General features: G+C 41.8%; 1 protein-coding gene across 1 annotated transcript in view; it reads left to right on the forward strand.

The window, feature by feature from the left end:
- LAMA4 (laminin subunit alpha 4) overlaps window positions 1-18,880 on the forward strand; it is a 102,262-nt gene that overhangs the window by 33,528 nt on the left and 49,854 nt on the right. The window contains exons 4-8 of the mRNA XM_063124767.1: window positions 3,473-3,553; window positions 4,958-5,172; window positions 10,567-10,662; window positions 11,980-12,131; window positions 14,296-14,406. Coding sequence (XP_062980837.1) covers window positions 3,473-3,553; window positions 4,958-5,172; window positions 10,567-10,662; window positions 11,980-12,131; window positions 14,296-14,406 — 655 coding nt within the window. The remainder of the gene's footprint in view (window positions 1-3,472; window positions 3,554-4,957; window positions 5,173-10,566; window positions 10,663-11,979; window positions 12,132-14,295; window positions 14,407-18,880) is intronic.

Here is an 18,880-nt window from a genome sequence, read left to right on the forward strand (position 1 = left end):
CTTTCCTCTGGTCTCCCTTCCACTGGTCAGTGAAATTTCAGCTTTTTACAAAGGCCTGTATATTCCCAGCTCCCAGCGTTCCACGTGTTCGGTTTTATTGTAGCTATGTGTCTCCCCTTCAAACATGAAGAACGTTCTCTGAGAAATGATTTAGATAAAAAGCACAACCATTGCTGCCTTCCCTTAGAGTGGTCAGGATTTCAAATATCTCTCTCTCTCTCTCTCTCTCTCTCTTTGTACATTATCTTGAATATATATATCCGGTTAGTTAACTTTTTTTTAATGAGTAAACCATTATTTTAATCATTGATTTCCTTTCCTTCGTCTTTTGCCTTTATAATAAAAGGATATTGGTAGAAAACTGAAAACTGAATCAGACTTCATCTCCTGACAGTTTTGGAGAGAGAATTCTTGCTGTTCCCCTTGCAACAAAGGAGTTAGCCATTTGAATAACATAGTCAAGGGATCAATACAGTCTGACCATTACTGTATCGAATGCTTTAAGCTGGCAGGTTCATGATATACGCAGTTGTTCTTGAGACTCATCTGTGTGCACTGTATTTTGGTCAGGGGTGAGTGGGTGTTCTGGCCAGACTGTTTGCATTCATATCTGATATCCTGGGAACTCGTAGAAGAGTCCTCATTAAAGGGTCTATCATTGTTTGGAACAACTGGATACCAGCTGTTCCAAACCCTAGCAGATGTTATTAAGATTTTTGTTTTCTATGAATTTTATGTCTATTTTTTTAAAAAAAAAAAAACCTCCGATAAAAGGTTCAGGAATACGTTTTAGCCTGTTATTATGTCCAAGAGAGTGGATTCTTTAAATACAGTAAGGAATTAACTCATGTAAAATAAGCGGGTGGGGATGAGGAATATCGCCAGGCTCAAACACTGTTGGGATGTTGTCATTAAAATGTTACAGAAGTCTCACTGACTGAATGTCTCCAAACAAGGCAAATAAATGCATTTGTTTTAACACTGAAGAATACTAGCTTACAAAGAAAAATGGAAAAAGTTCAATCTAAGCCAGAATTATCAGTGCTTTTTTTTCCTGTAGGGAAAACAATACATAAACCAGATTCTTTCTTTGTATTCTGCCCCCTGCCAGTTGACTCGTTACAACTATCCCACCAGAATCAAAAGGTTGTATATCTATTGGTGTGGTATATAATGGCACTAATAGAAAGCTCTCCTGGGGGCTGTCTATACCTGCTCACAGCCCAGCAGTGGCTGCAAATCTGTGCTGCATCATTGCTGCGCATTGAAAAAGTTGGGGATTTATCACAACTTTTTTATTAGGAGTGAGGTCACTACAGCTCTTCCGCCAATCCGGGGGCCCAATCTGAGGGGTGGTCCTGGTGGAAGGTGACCAGCGATTGGTCACCTTCCACCAGAGAAAGGGTTGGGAGCATCTCCAGTACCAGGATGACCGCCGGAAACCCTGCACTCCCAAGGCCATCACTGACAGATGGAGAAACAACTTGGTGACCTCAGAGCAACTAAAGAAATTGTGGTAAAACGACACTGTGAAAAGTCGTTGGCTGTGAGTTGACAGCTGCGTTATATAAACAATGCAGCACCACTGCGCAGACACAATGGGGTAAATAGACCCTATAGATGCCCCACTGTTTCTTGACTGTTCAGTAAAATCTAGTAAAATTCAGTTGCCAGCAGTCCAGTTTTCACTTAAAGCACTACACTCGAAGTGCTACCCCTCTGGAATCCCACCAGAGTTTCCCAGCTGAGAATTACTATCAGGACCAAAATAGACATTAGTTTAACTCTAAACAGGGTGGCCTAAAGAGGACCTGAAATGCACTTTTCATTGCAGAATTTACACAGAAGTAGACCTACAACGTAGTCTCCCATGACATTGTTGCTTTCCATCACCTGGATAATGTCCCCAAATTTTTAGCCTCTTACCACTTATCATTTACCTTTCTGGAGAAAATCTCTAAACATGGGGCTTAAAATATCCCCAGAATCAATTGATTTGCCACTGGGGTGTCGTTTGTCCCCCAAATCAGGCAACATACTGGGGATATAAAAATGTTGAAAGAAAACTGGCCCTAGGGTAGCAGTCTTAAGTCTTCAGGCTATCAGTAGAAATTTCACAGGGGAACCTTCACCTCACCAGAGAGAAGTTTGTTATGGGGATAGAAAAATACTCCACAACGCCTCCCCCACAAAAAAAGTTAGCAATAGTAATAAATATTTTACCTAAAATTTTACCTTGACTTTTTCTAATATCGTGTTCCAGATTGGGTTTCCCTGTGCCTGCACTAGAGTAGAACGGCGGGGGGGGGGGGGGAGATGTAGCTGCTAGATACAGATTTAAGTAATGTCTGGTTTGGCCCTGAGGTGAGGGAGTTGAAGATCTGGTTCGCCTGGTGGACTTCACCATCTGTAGAGCTCAACAGAGACACACTTTGGATTTTAACTATTTCTTGTCTATCTTTAATACTGCTGAATAAAACATTTTGACCCTAGGGCTGTCTACACATCATCTTTCAAAAGCTATTAATATTTAATTGTTTCAAAACAAGCAAACTCTTAGAAGAAATAAAATTCCCGAAGTAACATGCATGAATACAGATTGCTTATAGTACATTCTTACATCAACAGAGAAGCACCCAAGGGTTCTCTGAACCGTGCAGCACAAAGAACTCATCATCTTCTTATGATGCTTATGAGTTCTTTTCAGCCACATATAAAATTTATTTATTTATTTAAAATATTTGTTGCCTGCATTCCAGGACAGAAGCCCTCTCAAGGCAACTTACAGCAATTAAATACATAAAAACAGTTAAAATATTAGAAGTGATAAAAACATAAACACAATAAAACAGCATAAAAACAACAACAACGGCAGAGCAACAAGAGAAGGCCAAGGTAAAATAATATGTATTCACAGCCTTCTTAAAAACCTGCAGTGATGGAGCACGGCTGACCTCCGATAGCAACTTGTTCCAAAGGTATGGGGCCACTGCAGAGAAGGATCTGTGATGACATGTAGCGCTAATACGCCAATGTGTCATGTAAGGAGCTGCATTGTCCTTAAATCAGCCTGAACCTTGGAGGCTTCAAGGCAGATATACAAACTGGCTGGAACGACATCAAAAAGATCATTGCCTTTCCCACCTGATTACAAGATCCATTTTACCCACTGGGAGGAACTGAGTTTGAAAGTATGATACGTCCCAAATACGTTTGTTCTCAAAAATTCAGAGATGAATGTACAAAAAAATTGCACAGACTATGACCTGGTTTGCATATCACAATAAGCCAGAGTTCAAGGGCATCCTAGCTGTTAATCTACAAGAAGTCTCTGGTTCAAACATCATGCTTGTAGTGGGAGCAATTGGTCAGTCTTTACAAGCATGGTCTGGGTCACTAGTTTATCATTATTATTGCTCAGGTTATATTTATGAGTATTAACTACCATCATGGCTTTTTAATGCAATTTTAGCTTTGCAGTCTCCTGTTACAGAAAAAATGGAGTGGTGCGCTGTATGTGCAAAGAAAATTATGCAGGGCCAAACTGTGAAAGGTATGTACATTTTCTGATGCAAAATGTTAAGAACGGTGAACCTTTGTGTCATTTATCTTGACCATGAGATATATATTTTTGACAAGTACAGCATTTTTATTCTGCCCACCACTACCCTTCCTTTATGTGAAGAAGGAAATATCAAGCCCAGGTGTGGCTGTGTAGACAGAAAAAATGTGATTTTCAACTTTGGGTGAAGGGATTTATTTGACAGATATAAATTAGGCCAAATTAGAAAAGAGGATAAAGAAAGTGCAGACTTTGAAGTCAGTGATTCAGGTTTTGCCCATTAGAAAGTCACATGTTTACTCATCAGGGGTTTATACTTGATCTCCCTTCACCACTGGATAGATCATACTGGGCCAATATGTTCTCATTGGTATCTATATGTGAGCCAAAGATCTGAATTTAGAATTTATGGTCCACTTCATTTAAACCTGCATACTAGGTAACAATGTGAATTGGCCCTATTTGATGTTGGTGCTGCTCCTTTTGAAAGACTAATGACAAGAAGTTGCCCCAGGACAGGGAAGACAGGGCAAGTTGATGATAACTGATAATTCCAAAACTAATACTTTTTTATATAAATGTTGTTGAAATATAATAAAGTAAGGCTGCAAGCCTATATGCACTCAGAGGGGAATAAGTCCCATTTAACGGGGCTTATTTTTGCATAGACAAGTATAGGATTGCTCTGTACGGTGTTGAAATTTCCTCCTTTTCAAACTGGTGTGATTACTAAGCACCTAGGACCATAGCTAGACCTAAGGTTTATCCCAGGATCATTCCGGGTTCGTCCCTGACTGAGCGCTGGATGCCCTGTGTGGCACTTAGATTAACAGGTTTGACAACAGGACAATCCTGGGATAAACTTTAGGTCTAGCTATGGCCTAGAAGAATTAACTGCATCACTTTCAATTCACTATTTAAAGATCAGATAACACCAACTGGCAGTGTTCCAAGGAAAGCAACTAGTGTATGAAATCACTTTAGCTTCACAGAATGAAATCTGATATCTTCAACACCTTCCTCAGAAAATGGAAGAATGAATCAATTAGTTAGAAAATTAGAATTACATTGTAAGCTTTTGCTGTGATTTTTTTTTTCATTTTCTTTTGCAATATATTCCAAACATATTAGCTGCTAGAAAGGCTAATACCACAAATTAATGAAATAAAGTGATGATAAGTTTAAGATGTATAAATGTAACAAATAATTATAAAAGGAATACTGTGTAGAGAAACTGTGTAGAGAATCTTAAACGTAGATCAGGGTTCCAGCCATCTGCAGTTTTCAAAGTTCCCACATTGTTTTTGTTGACTTGGCCATGGAGAATGTCACCAGGCTAACAGGTCAGAAAGAACATGACCATTTAGCATTGCTGGGTTTGCTTTTTCATTCCAGGTGTGCCCCCGGTTACTATGGAAGCCCCTTGGTGATTGGCAGCTCCTGTAAAAAATGTGACTGCAGTGGCAACTCGGATCCTAACCTGATCTTTGAAGATTGTGATGACGTGACAGGCCAATGTCGCAACTGCTTGCGCAACACCACAGGGTTCAATTGTGAACTATGCGCTCCTGGTTATTATGGGGATGCCAGAATAGCTAGAAAGTGTACAGGTACTTACTGTGTTAATATTAGGTTCTTTCAATGGTTTTGGACTGTAGATCTACCCTATTTCTTCGATTCTAAGACACACTTTTTTCCCCATGTAAACATCTCTAAAAATGGGGTGTGTCTTAGAATCACGGGTGTGTCTTAGGGTTGTTGTTGTTTTTCTGTTGGTGGTACTGATATTAGTGTGCATTTTACAATCAATGGTGTCCTACAATTGAAGAAATATGGTAGTACACACTGTTGCCAGTCTGCTTTTGTGGATTTGTAGCAAAGAAGATGACTCATACTTTTGTGGTTGAGTGGAAAATGCTGTGAATATGTTTTGAATGCAACATATATGAACATAGATTGAGATATAAATATATAGCTGTGGATATCCTTGCAACTGGAAAGTTCTGCCCTTGGAAGAAGATGAGTAGTTTCCTTTGATGAGTTTTGCAACTTAATCCAATATGACTCAACTGGAACATCTGAGATCACACTTACGAGTCCAGCATAAGAGAGTAGTTGAGATCCTTATGCTGGTCCAAACAGCAGCATATTGTTAAAATTCATGTGTGTTGCTGCACCAGATTTTCTCATGCCATGATCATTATAAGGAGTAGAGCCAGGAATGGTCATGGCCCCACCTTGAGCATTGCTTGAACAATCTAGGAAATCTTAGTACTATCAGGTAACTGCTTTCTATTGAATAAAGTATCCTTCCCCAGCCTGGTACCCTCCAGATGTTTTGGACTTCAACTCAGCCCCCAGCCAACATGGCTAATGGCCAAGAATGCAGGGAGTTGTAATCAGGAATAAGGAATTAAAACTTGAGTAGAACTCTGTCTGATGAGACCACCCAGTCCAACATTCTGTTTCTAAAGGCAAAACTAGATGTGATGTCCTTCATGTCTTTAGCCCTAGTCACTAGCTGCTGTTGTTTAAATAAGTAGCAGGTGCAGATGGCTCCTAAACCGGATCAGGGCCCACTCTCTTCAAAATCAGGGAACAGGAATTCAAACTGTGCTGGATGGGATTACCCTGAAGACTCAGGCTCACAGTTTGAATGTACTGTTGGACTCAGGCTTAAACCTGGATGTTCAGGTCTTGGCAGTAGCCAGGAGTGCATTTGCACAGCTGAGACTAGTGCAGCAACTGCACCCATTCTTAGAGATGTCTGATCTGGTCACAGTCACACATGCCTTAGTTATATCCCATTTGAACTACTGTAACACACACTCAATGGGGATGCCTTCAACAATTGTTTAGAAACAACTGCTGTCCCAGAATGCTATGGACAGACTGTTGACCAGGACTGGTTACAGGGAGCATGTCACTCCCTTGTTAATTCAAATTGCAGATTATGACCAATAAAATCTTATACAGCTTAGGACCAGGCTACCTGAAGGAGAGTCTTTTCCCATACAACCTGTCCCCATCCTTAAAATCTTCTGAAGGGGTTCTTCTTTTGGGACAACCACCGTCAGAAGTACTTTTGGTGAAGACACAAGAGAGGGCCTCTTTGGTGGCAGCTCCCAGGGTGTGGAGCTCCCTCCTAAGGAAGGCTAGGTTCACTTCCTCTCTCCTGTCCTTCTGACGCCAGGCAAAGACCTCTTTTTAAGAAGGCCTTTGGCCTGAAAGTGTGTCTGTTGGTTTGGATGCTGTTTTTATTCTGTAATTGTTGTTTTTATTGTATTTTAATGTGTCTTGTTGTTTTAAGCTATTTTCAATTGTTTTTGTAAACTTTTTGAGTGCCATTTTTGGTAATAAGATAGAGCATAAATCAAATGAAATCAATCAATCAATCAATAAAGCCATTGCCACCACCATAGTCCTGATTGGAATTAGACCTTCTAGCACTTGCTATTCAAAATGGGATAAACGCTCCCATTCTGAATAGTAGGAATGAAGGAGGTTAAAGTCGGTCTCCCCGCCCCCATATCCCCCATGCTGTTTAACATTTACATGAAACTGTTTGGTGAGGTCATCTGGAGTTTTGGAGTGTGTTGTCATCAGTAGGCTGATGACACACAGCTCTATTTCTCCTTCTCATCTTCATCAGGTGAGGCTGTGGATGTGCTGAACCAGTGCCTGGCTGTGACAATGGACTGGATGAGGGCTATTAAACTGAAGCTCAATCCAGAGAAGACTGAGATGCTGTTAGTGATGCTGAGATGCTGACCAGATGGAGGTTGTTCAACCTGTTCTAGATGGGGTTGCACTCCCCCTGAAGGAGCAGGTTCATAGCTTGAGGTTTCTCCTAGAACCATCTCTGTCATTTGAGGCTCAGGTGGCCTCAGTGGCACGGAGTGCCTTCTACCAACTTCAGTTGGTGGCCCAGCTGTGCCCCTGTATGGACAGGAATAACCTAGCTTCAGTTGTCCATGCTCTGGTAACCTCCAAATTAGATTACTGCAAGGCGCTCTACGTGGGGCAGCCTTTGAAAATGGTTCAGAAGCTGAAGCTTGTGCAAAATGCAGCGGCCAGATTGATAACCAGAACAAGAAGGTTTGAACATATAAGACCAACTCTGGCCCACTTGCATTGGCTACCTGTACATTTCTGAGCTCGATTCAAGGTGCTGATTTTAACCTATAAAGCCTTACGCTGCTTGGGCCCACAATACCTGACAGAACGCTCTTCCGACATGAACCTACCCATACACTACGCTCAACATCCTCCTCCGGGGGCCTACTCCGAGGGAAGCTCAGAGGATAGCAACAAGGGGGAGGGCCTTTTCAGTGGTGGCCCCCCAATTATGGAATGATCTCCCTGACAGGGCTTGCCTGGCGCCAACATTATTATCTTTTCAGTGCCAGGTCAAGGCTTTTCTCTTCTCCCCGGCATTTAACAGCATATGCTGAGGGTTCTTAACTGACCACAGAATAGTTGTTTTAAATGGATATTGTCTGTTTTTTGTTTGTATTTTATGCTTTTTATGGTTTTAAATTTTGTATATTTGTTTTTAATGTTCCCTGTTTTTAACCTTTGTAAACCGCCCAGAGAGCTACAGCTATGGGGTGGTCTATAAATGTAAATCATCATCATCATCATCATCTCATCATCATCATCTTCATCATCATCATCACAACCTGGCTTGCCCACCTTCACCACCATGGCGGTTATTTGTTTAAAAACACACTCACCAGGGATAAAGATGTGGAGTACATGAAATCTAGTTTGGCCTAATAATGCCCAGCCAAATGACTCTTGGAAATTTACAAGCAGAGCAGGAAGAAAACAGTCTTTCCCTGTTTCTCCCCACATCTGATATTCATAGGCATATTACCTCTGGTCTCAGAGTTTTCATTTAGCTATTATGGCTAATAAACAGGGATAGACCTAACCCTGTTTTGAAAATAGATTCAAATGGAACCTTTTCACCACATTTGTCGCCCCCACTTTAGCTGCATGGGCATATGGCATTTTTGTGCCACTACAACTAATGGCACTTAATATACTCACATTGTCAACCATAAAAGGCTTTAGTCTGCTTTTCCACGTTGCATTAACCATGCAGTGTATACATTACGCATCTTTAAAACAAACTAGGCTTGGGAACAAAGTTAATTTTAGAAGCCATAATACGACAAAATAGCCAGAAGGTTTTAATGTACTCTGAAAGATGCACGTTTTAGAAGCACACTGAAGTTCAAAGTGGTAGGTTATATTGTGGTTTTTAACATCTAAAGTAATAAAGAACAGTTCAACCATTCAACCAGGACTATTATTATATTTACATCCCCCATGTTAGCAGTAATACATTTGGTTCTAAAAAAAAAAAAAACCACATTCATTTAAGATCGCCCTTCCTCTACTTTGTCTACAGCAGTTCAATGGGTTTATTTCTTACTTGGAGCGTCATTACATGGGGGGAAATTGCGTTTGCTTACTGCCGCTTCTCTGCTCACACGATTGTCCCTCATTACTTCCTCCTTTGAAAGAGGAAGTAAACAACTTGCACGTGGCCCATTCAGTGGGCCGTTTTGATCCCACTGCTTCTCTTGCACACAGCAGGAGATAGCGGCAACTTGCGTCTTTAAAAATAAGTCAGACTTACTGGGGTGTTTTTCTGTGGTGCAAATAAGGCTAGAAGGGGTGGGAGGCACACGAGAGGCAGACAACGTCGTGAGAGGGACCCGTGGAAATCCGTGGGTGCCCAGCAACAAGTGTGCAATAAAACACTCATCTGATGGAGCTCATAAAGTGTTTTGAGCATTCAAAGTTGAACTACTAAGAGCATAATCCTATTGGCTTGCTGCTCTATAGAGAGAGCCCTCTGTTGTCCTAAGCCCTGCCAGCAAGAATCAGGCAGGGCAGGAACAATGTCAGAGGCTACCCAGGGTAAATGACCAATATATCAGAAGTATTTCACTTTCTTCCCACCTCAACTGCTATGCTGTGTGACTTTATTTGTTTGTGCTCCCTCTATTCTAAGCATTTGCTCCCAACATATAGTCAGAGTTAAAATAAAAGGGCCCTGACCATGTTTTGAAATGAATAAAACCTAATGTAAAGTATAATGAATTAACAAAGTCATCTCATCTATACCGTATGTGAACTTATGCTGTGATTGGCTGAGCTACTGTGGTGTCATGGAATATTCGTAAACACATTGAGTGCTAAGGGTACAAAGCTGTTGTATTGTTTCTGCTTCAGTTTCTAAAAGGGAAGGGCAAGGCCTTTCGGGGTAACAAGGCCAGTTAGTTTGACAGGGAGTAATGTCTCACAAAACACAGGGCAGGAGATTTGTGGAGCAGACTGATGACTGGAAAGCGCTACCAGAAGACAGGGGAGCTAAGAGGCCAAGATCTCAGAGAGAAGTGGGTGTCTATTCATTCTGGAAGCCCCAAGGTCGTTCTGCAGTGGTGCTGCATCAATGATACGATGCAGCAGCCACAGGGAGCCACCTCAGAGCTTTCCAGAGAAGCGTCCGCTGTCTATCCTAACTCCATCCTCAATGCAGAGGCATGGCATGGCAGATGGCAACCTCTGATTGGTCGCCGTCCACCCAGGCTGAGGGCAGGGGGTGGGCCCAGCTGCAGGAAACCCCGCACTTTCGCTGGGCGTTAGGATTAGCTGCCGCCACCCCAATGCAGCAAACCTGTGGGGATTTTGCCTATTGTGGTGGCGACCCACCGCCGTATAGGTACCCCCAAGATGGCTGGAGAATGTGTAAAATAGGCAAATGACTGAGAAATGGGACACAAATAAAGGAGAATTTAAAATGGAGGATGTTTGTGGAAAAGGGCAGAGGAGAGGAGGAACTAAAAAGAGAATGACCTAATAAGAAAAGTTGGAGGGGGCTGAATCTCATATACTGGTTTGAAATAACTGATCAATTATTTGCTTTGAAAGCTTCTAGTTTGAAATGCTTGTTGTAAAACTCTCTCTCTCTCTCTCCCCCCCCCTAGCATGCAACTGCAGAGGAGGACCTTGTGACCGCCGAACAGGGCAATGTCTAGCAGAACCTCCAATGTCACCTCCAGGCACAGATTGCCCTCTTATCAGTAAGAATAGCAATTATGCGGTATATTTGCTGCACTCGAGTCTCCCCACCCACCACCATAATATCTTGATCTGTGTTTACTTTCCTTCCCCTCCCTCCAAAAAGGAATCCTATGAATCATAGCAAGCGCTACCAATACTGAACAACAGGAGTAAACAAGCAAAAACAAACAGGCACAAAGCACCCGATTAGGATTTGGACCCTAGCATGGGGGGAGGGGGGTTAGGGGGACTTTAATGATACAGATCAAACTTCCTGTGCCTAGAGCAAAAGGAAAGAAGACATAGCTGCTAGACGCAGATTTAAAGATGTGTTTTGGCCCAAAGAGGCAGGCATTAAAACATACCTGAAGCAATGTTTGGCATAGTGTGACCAGATGGAAAGGAGGACAGAGCTCCTGTATCTTTAACAGTTGTGTAGAAAAGGGCATTTCAGCAGGTGTCATTTGTATGCAGGCAGCACCTGGTGAAATTCCCTCTTCATCACAACAGTTAAAGCTGCAGGAGCTATACTCGAGTGACCTGATTCAAAAGAGGACAGGGCTCCTGCAGTTTTAACCGTTGAGATGAAGAGGGGATTTCACCAGGTGCTGCCTGCATACGAATGATGCCTGCTGAAATGCCCTTTTCTATACAACTGTTAAAGATACAGGAGCCCTGTCCTCCTTTCCATATGATCGCTCTAGTTTGGCAGGGGTGAATGACATAGAGCCAGGGTAGCCAACTACTTAGCCAACTACTTAGGCCTGGGGTAGGCAAGGTAAGACTTACCCTAGGCTATGAAAAATTGCCCCCTGGCCCACAGAGTCCCACTGTGTAATCATGGGGCAGCTCATTTTGAGGCTAGTCATTCTAGAATAAAGTCCAGGAACTTTCCTAGGAGGACTGACCAGCAAGGCCAGATGCAGCCTGTATTGTTGGGAGAACAGGAGACCTGGCAAGAATCAAGCAAGCATTTCAATCCCAACTGTCCTTTACCGTGGCGTCATTGGGTGGTCCATGTCTCCTCTTTTACAGAGGACAGTCCTCCATTTGAAGGTGCCCTCTTTGAAGGGCTCTCCTGTCCATGTCCAGTTTAAAGAGAAAGAACCATCAGGAGAGCGAACAGGGGCCTTGAAGTTGCCCATCAAGACTTAGCACCTAGACAGCAGACTGAACAGGCAATCCCCCAGATCACTTGATCATGGCCTTCGCCAGTGTGAAATTGAATTTCTGTTGAAACTTTATCTTTTTTAAAAAAGAAGAAAGGGCTGAGTTTTGTAAGATTCCAACAGGAATGTAATCCCCATTCAACTGTCCTTACGTTCTTTTCTTGCCAGGCTGTGACAAATGCATCTGGGATTTGACTAATGATCTGGGTTTGGCAGATCAGTCCATTGATGAAAGCAAAGCGACTCTGCTGAGCATCTCCACTGGGGTTGCTGCTCACAGACACCTGCATGACCTCAACTCCACTGCTTTTGTCCTCAAGGTACCCATTAGCTCATTTGGCCATGTTTCTACTTTTCCTTAATATGTTGCTCAAAAGAAAACAAAACCAAGAAAAGCTAGAAGGTCAGGAGATGCTGTTAAAAGCAGGGAGATGCAGGTAGGCCTTCCATCTGATAGCATTTTCCCATTTTAAATTGCCCCTTCCCCAGGTGGTGGACACAATATACAAGTATCATAGGTTGTACCCATAGATTGCAAGGTCTGGTTTACACATACATGTTTACTACTCAGGGCCTGTTTTAACGGGGGGTGGGGGCATTTCCTGTAGCTTGGGTGTGTTGTGAGGTCCTTTGCAGCATGTGACGCCCTGGCCAGTGCACTCCCAACCAGCTGCTTCTATCTGGAAAAACTGCAGTATTGGAGAGTCATTTTTAGTTAAAGCAGCTCCCAGGAACTTGCCCTGCAATGTACCCCCATGCCTCCCCATTAAATCCTGGGCGTGCCTGTGACCTGGCTGTGACGTGGGCTGCCCCCTTCTCCCATTCACTCTTTTTCCTAGTGTTCCTGTTGAGAAACGTTTATGCACATCCTTATTACTATGTTAATTTGGTTCTCTGATGTAGTGTTAATTCCGAAGCTGTGCAGCTCCAGAGTTGTGAATAGGAGCTGCATTAATTCGTTTACCTGATGCGGTGTTAACTCCGAAGCTGTGCATTTCCAGAGTTGGGAGCTGTGTTAACTCACTTCTCTGAGGTAGTGTTAACTCTGAAACTGGGGCTGGTGTGATACTTTTTGGAGAGGGAGCTATTTGTGCTGGTGGGGTGCTCTCATGGGGAGCCATTATTGTGGGTTAGCTACCCCCAGTTCCCATTCATAAAACTGTAGTGGCAGGGGGAGCCAGATAACAGGCTTCTTTCATGGTTGACATTGGTTCTACTCTGCCCCCCACCCATTCACCCAGAAGTATGTTTTTTTCCCAACTCGGAAAAGCTGGGACGGCTGGCTCTACGATGTAACACTGATGAAACAGAGCTGATTTCAGTTTACTGCAGAGAATAACAACAATGCATGCTCCTCTCGTGCTCGTGAAGATGGGGGTTCAGTGATTGCAACATGAAATTATGCCTTTCATGTGCGAATGAGCCATCTATTATCACAGACAGGACTTCCAGCTCACACTACCTCAGACACACTGCTTTTCAGCTGTCAGTCATGAAGTGTTTGAGGAATGAAGCGATGTAAACTCAAATAGCATACAACTGCATGTGGCCACCCCACATGGCTGCTTTCAAATGTTTAAAAAGTTTATTATAAGCAAGATGGTAGGTGCATGAGGGGACTGACTGTTCAAGCTGCCCATCTCATCCTAAAACTCTATTTTTGCTTGCTTAGCAGCCAGGCCATGTGTACCCATGGGCCTCAGTTAAGAAGAGAGAAATGTGTTCCTTTACTGACCTGATTCCCTGTGGTCATATGGTATAAGCTAGAACCATGTCCGTCACAGCAAGAAGACATCCTCCATCCCCTCTTAAAGCAGGAGAAGAGGTGACGGGCTTAATGCACCGGAAGCTAGACACAGTTCAATCAATTTTTAAAGATACTATAAATACCAGTGAGAAATTGGGTCAGATTCATGCATATATTTTAGGCTTATATTCTATCTGCTCCCCACGAAACAGAGAGGCACATATACAAAAGGGAACGGCATGTTCAGTTATAGCAAAACTCTTCCACAGATTCAATGCACCAGGCCAGCAAAAAGCGGTAGACCCTGTGGTCGCTTTTCAGTGGGATGTTATGCAACGTGGTATGTGTGGTATGGGAAGAAAAAATAACCAGGAATGTGAAGCCTCCTGTAGACAAAAGGACAAATGCTGGGGAATTTCTGCAATCTTCTTCAATTGCATTTTTTAATAAGCACTAAATAAGCATCGGTCTTTTAACTCTTACCTTACTGCAGCAAATTAGCTGACTATTTCATGAGTTCGTTTTCAGCCTTTTGATTCTATGACATTCTCTAAGTACATTTGTTGTTGTTGTTGTTGTTGTTGTTGTTGTCATTATTTAATCCATTTATATACTATTTACCATATTTCATATTACTGTATTCTTTGCATTTTTAAGGCTATTGATTTGCAAGCGCACTGAATGAAGATGCTTTGTTTCAAAAGAAACCCATTTTTAAAAAATCTTTATACATATAGGCAAAATTGTCAGAGAAGGATAATCATTCTGTAGTGATGAAGAGCCAGATTGATAATGCTGCGAACGAAGTGACTGAGCTTCTCAAAGGAATCAATGCACTTGATGAAAAGGTTTGCTTGCCATTTGCCATTTTCTTTTCATTTCCTTTTATTTCATTCATTCATTCATTCATTCAAAATATTTATATACTGTCGTTCATTGCAAAATCACAAAGCGGTGTTCAAAATGCATCAAAACCACAATTAAAATAAAATACAAAGATGAAAACAGAAAAAAATATGCATACTTGAATAAGTATTAAAATTTCGCAACTGCCTGGATAACATATGGGCTTTTAACAAGCTCTGACAACCCATCAAAGATGGTGCCTTTTGCATTGCAGGGGTTGAGAATTCATAAGCTGGAGTGCCATAACAGAAAACCCCACTCCCTGGTTGCCATCAGATGTATCTGTGCAGGCAATGGAACAACCACTGGGGCTTGATCTGTAGATCTTGTGAGTGGGTCCTGATGTTGACATGGGGGAAGGCACTCCTTCAGGTAGCCTGGCCCCAAGTTGCTTAGGACCTTATATGTTAATAATATGGTATAAAGCTTGGCAATTCCATGGAAGTAACTGTTAACTTTGGGCAGTGAGATGTATTAACGCTACCAGTAGAGACCAGAGTGACAGATTTTAGAAGGAAAAAACAAAGTAAGCCATGCTAGTCCATAAGGGGGGGAAATCCAAACCCCACAGTCAGGCAATACCTTTATTAAGACTAACCAAATATCCATAAAAATTCCTGTATGCTGTCTGGGGATGGTGGAGGTTGTAGTCCAACACTCTGGAAATGTCCAGGTTAGTGTAGACTGAAGTAGTTTGAAAGGAAGAGAGATGTCCACATGAAAAAAATAATTGGAACAATAGTATGGCTTTGTCCCATCCGACTGTATCTACAATAAGACATATCCTCCAACATGGGAACCCAGTCACATACCTCAGTGACAGCATACATGCTTTGCAGTTCATTGGTAAGCAACATGGTGCCCCCCAGATGTTTCGGACCACAACTCCCAGAAATCCCCAGCCAGTATGGTCTGGAACTATGAGAATTGTAGAGGGCACCAGATGGCCTACCCTGCTTTGCATTTATAAGGTCCCAGGTTCAATCTCCTTAAAAGTTCAAGTAGAGGGTGAAGAGAAAGAGACTCTGAAAATGCAATGTCAGTCAGACAAAACTGTAGGATGCACAAACCTACGTGAAACAATAGTCTGACCTGGTATAAGTCATCTTCCTACAAGTCCTCTTTGCTTGTCTATTATTCAGTTGGTGCTCCTTTTTTCTAATATAAATAGCGCATCTATGCTTCAAATGCTTGTATGCTTCTAGTTTGAGCTGATTACAGTAATCAAAATGAAAGTAATTCACCTATTCTTTTTAGACCTCTCAAGCTGTAGTTATTGTACATTGAAGCTTTCACAACATTTTCATTAGCGTGATTAGATACTTCAAATTCTTCTCCAAGCCTACCCACTTATAAAGGGTCCTCAGGTACCTACTGCATAGAGTCTCTCTTTACCATTCAGACTATGTATTGACACAATTATTATCATTAATACATTGCACAGCTTAAATAAGGGCCATAATTTTCCAGCTAACATTATCTAAGCAGCCATGCTTTGTGGATTGTTAAGGGTCAGTTCTGAGTAAAATAATTGTTGTGATGTGAAAGCCAGAGCAGCGCCGTACATGTTGGATTGCATCAGAAGTCCTTAACCCCATGGGAAGAATCTCCTTCCGACACCATAATGGCTCCATCTTTGGGACAGGCAACATTTGCTTGGGAACATTTGCTTCATGAACTCCTTTCATGTTTTCTGGGCTTCTGACCTTCCTGGAGCAGCACAGAAAAAAGCTGTGCTTGTAGCAACTCCTATCTAATGAAGGTAATGTCAGAATGGGCCCTAAGAGAAAATCTATTACAAAAAAGATCTGTTTTATTATTTTCAATTTCTTCTTTTTTATTATTCTATTTATATCCCATCTTTTTATTTATTTATTTATTTATTTATTCCCTCTTTTTCCCTCTTGCATGGAATACAAAGCAACTTATATGATTCTCTTTCTCTCCATTTTATTCTCACAACAATCCTGTAGGTAGCTTAATCTGAGAGTCAGCAGCTGACCCAAAATCAGCCTATGAACTTCATAGTCAAGTTAAGACTATAATCCGGATCTCTTAAATCCTAGTCCAAAACTCTAGCTACTATACCACACTGGCTCTCCAGTTTTACAATTCTGCTCATATAATTAATCCATGTATAATGCAACTGTTAACCTTCACTGCAATCTTCACTGCCATGGGTAACCTCCAACCATCCCCCATTAAATGCTAAACTACCTTAAAGAGCAAATGTATGTATGCTCACATATTAATATTTATATATTTATGTGGGCATTCCTTTCTTCAAGGAGTTCAGCTATCTCTTAAGAGGTGGGAGTAGAGGAAGGCATTTTCTACTTGAATTCACATGAAAAGTTATTAATATCCAAGTTCACTTGCAAAAGATTGGGCTTTAAATTTGTTAATTTTTAGCTGCATATGCTAAGAACGGTTTCAAGGAAAAATAATAATAATAATAGCATATTAGGAGTTCTTTGGGTTCGATGCCAGTTTAATGATAGAGCTTGGATCACAGTGATCAGGGGGAAAGGGCAAGAAAGAGAATTTTTAATGCTCGTTCCCAAGGCAGCCAGAGCAGAATTTCTATGTTAAAATTGTAATGAACTTTTAAAAAGTATTACTCTTTATAATCAGGCACCCTTTAATACATGCACAGGTACCAGTCTCTTACAATATTTATCCAGCTCTTAACTACAGAAGTGAAGGATCTACTGTCCTATTTATCTTAAAGTAAAGTAAATTACTTTTCTGGAATTACATTTGTTCTACAGTAGCCATTCAAGTAGCTGATAAAAGGATTCCATTTTTCAAAATGGATATTTCTTTTGCCTTCCTTCTTCACTCTCATGTAACTCGATAGCTTGACAAAATCATGGTATCTTGTTCTCGAACAAGTGTTCTTACATACTGGAACTCTTGGGGCCAAAGCAGGTGATATATGAAATGCATGATCGCATTTCGCGCGTCTTGATTGTTTGCATAGCGAAGAGGCTAATTAGAATCAGGACCACAGATGAAGGGGGATTTAATCCTTCCCACCCACCATGCTGGGGTCTCAATGAAGGTTTCTTACCTGAAAATGCCCAGAAATAACAGCAGGGGCAGTGGAGGCTGGTGGATCTGATGTCAGTGAGGTGGTGAATCCCCTCCGGGTTTCAGTCAGAAACAGTCTGAACTCTAAAGGAGCTTTGCTTCATCCGCCAGAAGCAAAATTTTGTTTATATTAGACAAACCAACACAAGCCTGCAGATGTAAAAATAAAGTAAAATCTAATATTTTTCACTCATGGTTTATTCATAGAGAAATCAAGAATCAAGGTGTGAAGCATGGAGTGCTATAGTTTGACGTTAATATACATTCCAGCCCACCCCTACCATCCCCAACTATATTATTCTAGTACATTTCTCTTTGGAGCACATCCAGCAACAGGATAAAAATCTCTTCTATTAGAAAAGTGGATGTTAAAAATATTTCTGTTTTCATTAGACTGTAGCTGGAGATTCCAAGCTCCAAGAGCTGCCCCCGTAAGCACGTAGGCACAGCTCTGGTAGGAGGAAAAGAAGATTTTTGATCAGTACATTGATTTGAGTGATAGGACAGGACAGGAGAGTGGGCATAGTATATATTTGCTACATGGTCTTTGGCTTGTTTTTTTGTGGGGGGGTGCCATCTGGCTGAAAGCGCCATCTGGTGCTTCGCAAGTGAAAATGCCTACTTGCAAAAGATTGCACACGTGTTTGGTGAGAAAGCTAGACAGTGCATGCAGGTTCATGTAACGTTGCCTTAGTGGCTTTATAAAACAATTAAAATCCGCTTGAAGTGACAGGCAGAGGCAGCACGTAAACTTTTCCCTGCTGGCCCCTTTCCTAATCTAAACTGACTTCCTGCTCCTGTTCCTCCCCGGTCGCTCTTTTCCGCTTGCTAACATGCATTTTGGAACCCTACATAGGGAAAAGCAGTGAAGGGCCCTGCCTTGGGATGGAATGGAGGTTTAAAAAAAACAGCTCAGCTGGAAAAACTATTACTTGGTTACTTCCCACCCTCCTTTCCCAAATGGCCTCCTTTTGAAGGGGCTTTTAATTTTCAACACAGCCCATCAAATTAATGTTGCTCATTGCCTTTCCCCCCACACACACAAAAAAACTGGTGCCTTAAAGATGCTTTGGAATTCAGCTTCCATCAGCCCCAGCCAGGAATGCTGGGAGTTACCATCCATAACATTTGGAAGACATCAGGTTAGAGAAGGCAGCAGTAGGACAATTAGATGATTTTAGACTTTGGACTGAATATCTTTAGAGCAGGAAAGGGCTCTTTAGAAGGCAATGTGTGTTACTTGACTTATTTCAAAATGTGGTCAGCCAGCCCTGTGGCATTTGGGGCCCCTTCCTGCACATTTTGCTGAATGGGGCTCTAGAC

This window comes from Elgaria multicarinata, chromosome 4 (genome assembly GCF_023053635.1).
Source record: "Elgaria multicarinata webbii isolate HBS135686 ecotype San Diego chromosome 4, rElgMul1.1.pri, whole genome shotgun sequence".
Lineage (NCBI taxonomy): Eukaryota > Metazoa > Chordata > Lepidosauria > Squamata > Anguidae > Elgaria > Elgaria multicarinata.